Source organism: Nematolebias whitei, chromosome 1 (genome assembly GCF_014905685.2).
Source record: "Nematolebias whitei isolate Nwh7 chromosome 1, NemWhi1, whole genome shotgun sequence".
Taxonomy (NCBI): domain Eukaryota; kingdom Metazoa; phylum Chordata; class Actinopteri; order Cyprinodontiformes; family Rivulidae; genus Nematolebias; species Nematolebias whitei.
Genome location: NC_056498.1, coordinates 56,220,884 through 56,227,556, shown reverse-complemented (window position 1 = coordinate 56,227,556; position 6,673 = coordinate 56,220,884). Strand labels below are relative to the sequence as shown.

Here is a 6,673-nt window from a genome sequence, read left to right as displayed (position 1 = left end):
AAAAAAAGAAACTGTCCAGATGACCTGACTAAAATAGTTGGATTGTATACCTGGATTATTGAGCATGGACTTTGTTGGTTTATAATAAAGCATTTTATTGGTGTCAGAAAGTACCGTAGTGTTCACTCTCGAAAAAGATAAGACATAAAAAAAGTTTCTCATATCTTTTTCTTTTTTTGTGGTTTCAAAAGAACGTCATTTAAACTCCGCTGGTAGTAGCTTTATGTGGCCTCAGTCTACATGTCTGCTGTAACAAAGACGATCATCTTTTGTTAACTAACGATTTGTTTTCTTTGAAAGTTTTCACTCCTCTGACTCAGTATCTGCACCTTACATTTTGGTGATGAAAGATCAGTCTGAGAAGTGGCAAACAGATTTCTTTGTTCAATCACAGGCTATTGACCACAAACATCAATATAAAATAAAAATAACTTGATGATCACAGACCGAAACATTAACGACTTATGACCAAAACCTAGTTTAGCCCCATAAACTAACGGTTGGTTCAAACAATAATTACTGAGGGCATTTTAAGTCAACAAGTAGCTGACACTTCCATTATCTTTTACCTGCTTCTTCCTTTTTGGGTTGCGGGGGTCACTGGTGCCCATGTCCAGCCATCACTGCGTGAGAGGCGGGGGACACCCTGGACAGGTCTCCAGTCCATCACAGGGACACATAGAGACAAACAAGGCAACCATTCACTCTCTCACTCACACCTAGGGACAATTTAGAGTTACCAATCAGCCCAACATGCATGTTTAGTTCTGTGGGAGAAAACCGGAGTACCCGGGTAAAGCCCATGCATGCACGGAAAGAACATGCAAACTCCACCCAGAAAGGTCTCCGGCCGGGATTCGAACCAGGGTGACCTGCTTGCTGAGAGGTGGCAGCTCTACCACCTGTGCCACCGTGCTGCCCACGCTGTGGACTTCAAGCAAAAACTACATGACTCATCAGTGACATTCATAGGTTGTACATTCAAAACTCCTAATAGAAATTGTAATTAATTGAGTTTGTGTATGTGTTTAACTGACTTACACCATTTCATCTTTCCCAGACCGCGTTTGATCTCCATGTCTGGCGTAAACAGGCTCTGTGTGAAAAGAAGAGGCGGACTGACAGTATAGGATTTGTATGTTGTTGAGAAGATTATATCATAATCACATGCTGTAGGTGGAGTCATGTGATGTGCGTTAGTCATATCGGTGTCAGGTGGATTGACTTCACAGTTCGCCGTTAGTCAGAATAGGTGAACCTCACCTGTTTGAGAAGAAAGCAAGCCCCAACATGTTCAGCTGCTCCAAGTGGACCTGTAGCTGTAATAATAAAGTGTTTCTTATTGCTGGATGCCCTGTTGAATCCATTCATATTCCCTGCTGCAGCATCAGTATAGAGTTCTATTTATGCATAGATGCACTTCACTTTAAGTTAATTTGTTTAAAAGTGGTGGAAACATCTGACAGCAAACACATCATCAAACTCTCAATGCTGTTTCCTCGGGTCCACATCTCAACTAGGATCAGTTCTCTGCCTCCCCACTATACAGTAATGTGGGGCAGTCAAAGTAGGTCGATTTGACCTGACTCATCTCTGGTATTTGTGGTATCTGGTTGTGTTTGCTTTGCTTCCACTCCCGCAGTAACCCAAGCATACAAACTACGAACATGTACCTCCCCCTGCAGGATGCTTCTGGTGTGTTTGGTTTAAGATTTTAGTGGTAGCTACCACTAGATGGAAATGGAGCCATGTTTATGATTCGGAGAAGTACAAATTGTGCTAACAGAGGTGAGAGATTTCAGATTGCTTATGATGGTAGAAGTATGCAAAACATTTAAGAGATTATTTGCATGACCTAAATAATACTTACTGCTATTTTTTTACAGTAGTATTGCTACTAGTATGGCTGCTTCCTATGCTATTGCTTTATTTGTTATACATTGAATTACATACTTTAAATGGTTTTATATAAAAATAAAGAGGCCAGTGGAGCGGTTGGTTAGCATTGTAGCAAGAAGAGTTTAACTCCCAGCTGAGGCACTTCTGCATGGAGTTGTCATGTTGTGGATGTCCTGTGTATGATGGCTTTCCTCCAAGTACTCCAGTTTTTGCAGACACTGCAGAAGCATTTATGATAAGTTATTTAGCATATGCCAATTAGCCCCTGAGAATGTACTTGAAAGGTTGTTTGTCTCTTTGTTGGTTCTGTGATGGACTGATGACCAGTCCAGGCTGAACCTCTCCTTTAATGAAAACAATGTTTCTGGCTCAATCATCCAGGTAGATAACAACAAAAAATGTTAAATCATGTCATCTGGACCACTGGATATAGCCACCAGCTCCCTGTGACCCTCAACAGAATCAAACAAGGATGGACAGATGATGATATAAGTAAAATTCTATTTTTTTTTTTAATTATTAATGAGATTGTTTAATTTACCGGTAAATACATTTTAAAATTAATTTAATGATTGTGCTGGAAGTAGAACTAGAAGTACTACTCATATGTTTTACAGTAAGTTAAAGCGTCCTTGTCATATTAATTAATTTTAACAGCAAAATGCTTTATTAAAATTAGCCCCTAAAGTTAACTTCAAAATAAAAACAGTATTTAGACATAATACTCAGTTTCAACATTTTTATATAAATCTTTTCAACCTAGGATTGTAAATCCTTATTTACTGGTCAAATATGATAAATAAAGACACCACCATCCATCCATCTATTCATTATCTTTACCTGCTTCTTCCTTTCTGGGTCACAGGGGTCACTGGAATAAGACATAATTAGTAATTTTTCTAAGTTCAGTGAAGAAACTATGTGGAAATTTTGTTCTGAAATGTGATATATTGAAAAAATTAAATGCTAAAAATACCTCCATAAGTGTTGCATTATGTTTCACCAGAGTCTGGTAATATAGACTGGTGTTAAACTTTACAAACAACACGATTAGCCTAAACACTGTTCACATATGTACCACTGACAACAAGCCAATCCTTCCACTGCATTTTGTATTCACAGAAAATAAAATCTGTCGGTGACATTTTAAACATATAAGCAAACTATACTTATCACTAATTTTTTTTTCTGTTTTTAAAACTGTGAACCTATTTATTGATTCTTCAACTGTTAGTCGGACTTCAGCCATTTGATATTGTATCATTACCGCCCAACAATTAGTTTGTAAAGACACATTTCAGACTAAAAGATCATCAGTTCTTAACTGGAAAAAAAACAGCAACATGTAATTTTTAGGGTTTTATTAGAAACTTCTACAACTTAAAAAAAAAATAATCCCAACATAAAAATGTAAACTCGAGTCTTAAGTGTATATAAATAAATACTGTAAATTGTCACAATATCACAAGCCATGGATTTGCAGTTCTTCCCGAGGTTCCTTCAACCTCGTTTCCTTAGTCCACCGACGTACCCAGATAATTTCCCACAGCAGCAGTTCCTCTCTTCAAGTCCTTATCTGTCCAAAGAGCCAGTCCAGGGGGTCTTTGCCCCTGCAGTCTCGTTCTCTGCTCATCTTGAGTGAAAACTCCTCTGTGCTGTTTGTATTCAGACTAGAGGATCTGGAAGTCCTTGGTGTGAGTGGAGACACGCGAGCAGCTGAGACTGAGCCTGAGAGCTTCATCTGAGCCTTTGAGAGCTGCCGCAGCCTGGAGGACCTCTGCAGTAGTCCTCTGACAGGGCCGTAGCTCAGGGCCTCATCAGGGCGTGCAAGGGCTTGAATACTTGTCATGTAGTCCTCTTGGGAGTGAGGGGTCTGGGTTGGTTGGATGGATGAGGGATGGACGGGCAGGTCCTCCAGCGTCTCAGTGATGGTGGGTAAAAGAGACAGCGACAACAACAATCTTCTACTTCTCATGCTGCGACAAAACAGGAAGAACAATCCAGTTAGCATTAAACACAATAGTTACAAATCTGATTTTTATTTTTTGTTCTTTATTGTCTTTTTACTTCTAATTGAAAAAAACATTGAAAAGGTCTTAAAATTTTTTTTTAAAAAGTTCCTAAGGAGAATCATGCTCACCTTCAACGCTTGAGTTGTAGATCTGGAATGCAGAGATTAACAGATTGATGTCTAATCTGCGCAGCCGAGTGTGAGTGGACTGCAGCGCAGAGCCAGGCTTTATAGTGGGGGCTGTGACTGAGTGATTAGCGTCTGCTGCCAAAAATAGCTGCGCTGACCTTCCTCGCAGCAGTGTGTGTGTTGGAGGGTGTGTTCCTGCCTGCTCAGGAAACTCAGGAGTGGTGTGTTAGTGGAGTCCAGCGGCGCAGCTGTGTTTACACTCCAGAAACAATGAAACCTTGTAAACACCTATAAGGACCATTTTTGAGCTTCTTCTAGTTTGTCTTAGACATTTTTGATTGTATTGAGTCTGTCAATTAGCTGCCATTTTTTATTGAAAACAATGAAAAAACATTTAGAGGTGAAAATAAAAGAGTCAACCTGAAGTCTTTTAAGCAAACTAAGAAGTAAACATTGTAAAGCACATTTAAACCTTGAAGAATATAGATTGCTTTTTGTTCTATATGTATTTTTTTTTATTTATTTAGACTGAATAAAATCATCCTGGTCACTTGCTTTGAGATCTTATCTGTTTTCTCCAGACATAATGTATTAAGATGTATTACGACGTTTTTTGGTCATTATACATTTTAAACGTTTGTTGTGACAGCAAGCTGTTGGTGAACTGGACATACATAAAAATGACTGGTTTGGGGCAGTTTCAAACCATATGCAAAATGATTTAATGCCTTTTTATATTGTTTCAACGGAAACTTGAGTTCTAAAATCATTACATTTAAACGGTTTACACTTAACATTAATTTTAACAGAATTCCCTTTCCTCTGAACCAGTTAAACACATAGCAGTCTTTTTTATAGGTATTTCTCAATATTTCCTTTTTTAATTCATTAGATTATGTATATTTAAAAGCCCACGGGCTAAAAACAAGCTTTGATGTTGAATCGCCTGATCCAAACGCCATGCTTTCAAACCTCTTTGGTGATTAGATCTCTAAGATGAATCCATTTCTATTGGCTAAACATGTATTAAAGCCCTGTATTGTATTGTAGGATGTTAAATTATTTATGATGGTTGTATAACAAATAATTTTAGTCAAGAAAAACAGTCTGCTCAGTGTGACATAAAGGAATGACAAAACTTGCAGTTGTGCTGTTTTCTCTTTAAATTCAATTCATTTTATTTATACAGCGCCAAGTCACAACAGAAGTCACCTCAGGGCACTGAATAGAAACATTCATATGTAAAAATAATAATTTAACACTATTTATCTGAGGAGCAGACTGCATCGCCGAACTCTCATCTTGAGCAAGCATGAAGGCGACAGTGGAAAGTAAAAACTCCCCCATGAGGAAGAAACCATTAGCAGAACCAGGTTCAGGACAAGTGGCCATCTGCTTCGACCGGCTGGGTTTGAGAGGAACAGATACACAATGGCAGGTCAAGAATCACATGTTAAGATATAAATAGTATCAAATAAAAACTATTCAATTTTAACAATTACTTTAAGGAAATGAGGTAATTTTGTCCTCAAGTAGTCTAAGCTTAAGACAGCATAACAAGCCAACCCTAATTATAGGATTTATCAAAAAAGAACGTCTAATGATTACTGATTATATATAATGATCAGTTTAATGATTAAGGATTTGCATGCAAAATAAAAAAAAGGTCAAAAGACTTGTGACCTCAGACCATTCAGATCAAAATGCCATACTATACTTATTGCATGTTTATATGACTTTACTTTCAGTTTTAAAAGTATTATTTTTTATACTCTGATCACGTACACCACAATGGCAACTTTTCTTCCAAATTTAGACTTGTGGCTTGTATGAAGTCCAACGCCCCCCACCCCCCTCCTCTTTTGTCTACGTGACCCACAACAGTTGCGCCTTTTTTCCTTTTTTTTTCCCGCGGCCTCCTCAGACATGACTTCACCCTCAAACTGTAGAAAAAGAAAATGGCGGGCTCAAACCTTAACGACTTTCTCCAAGATTCGAGAGTTCACCGTGCAGCTGTATGCGACTGTGCACGTACACCTGACACAGAGCGGCTGTGGCAGCCGGCCAGCAGGATTTCCTCTCTGAACATGACTTCTTCATCTTGCTATTATTATTTTTGTCTGTTTCTCTTTGTGTAGGAGAATGGAGAGCTCATCCTGGAGGGGCTGCTAAATATCTACTGGGGTCTTCGCCGACCAATAAGGCTTCAGATGTTTGATGACAACGAAAGATTTCGACTCAACAGGTATGAAACGCTCATCTGTGCTTTAACAGGTCTCTGAATCTTGAATGATAACGCTGTTTACGGGGAACCTTCTAATACATTAGCTGAAAATGTCATGCATTGACATGCTAAATCACTATGACCTTTTTATTTGGAAATCAAAATACATGTAACATAAATAAATATCTATATTTTCATATATACTACACTGAAATGCTAATAGAAACAGATATTTTTGGCCTTTTTGATTGGCGAACAAGCCTTTTGTTTCCAGACTTTAAGTCAAGTGGAACTAAGCTTGTCGTGGCTTCACATTTATCTAACTGATATCAGCTCTTTTAAAGCTGGCAACTAAATTTTATTGTAAAATTATCCTTTTTACTTGATAAATATACATCGACTCTATCCAT

General features: G+C 38.2%; 1 protein-coding gene across 1 annotated transcript in view; it reads left to right on the top strand.

Moving 5' to 3' along the window:
- Positions 1 to 5,965: 5,965 nt before the first annotated feature.
- LOC119427694 (DNA excision repair protein ERCC-6) overlaps positions 5,966 to 6,673 on the top strand; it is a gene marked incomplete at its 3' end in the record, with an annotated part of 7,224 nt that continues 6,516 nt past the window's right edge. The window contains 2 exon segments of the mRNA XM_037695367.1: positions 5,966 to 6,070; positions 6,178 to 6,284. Coding sequence (XP_037551295.1) covers positions 5,966 to 6,070; positions 6,178 to 6,284 — 212 coding nt within the window.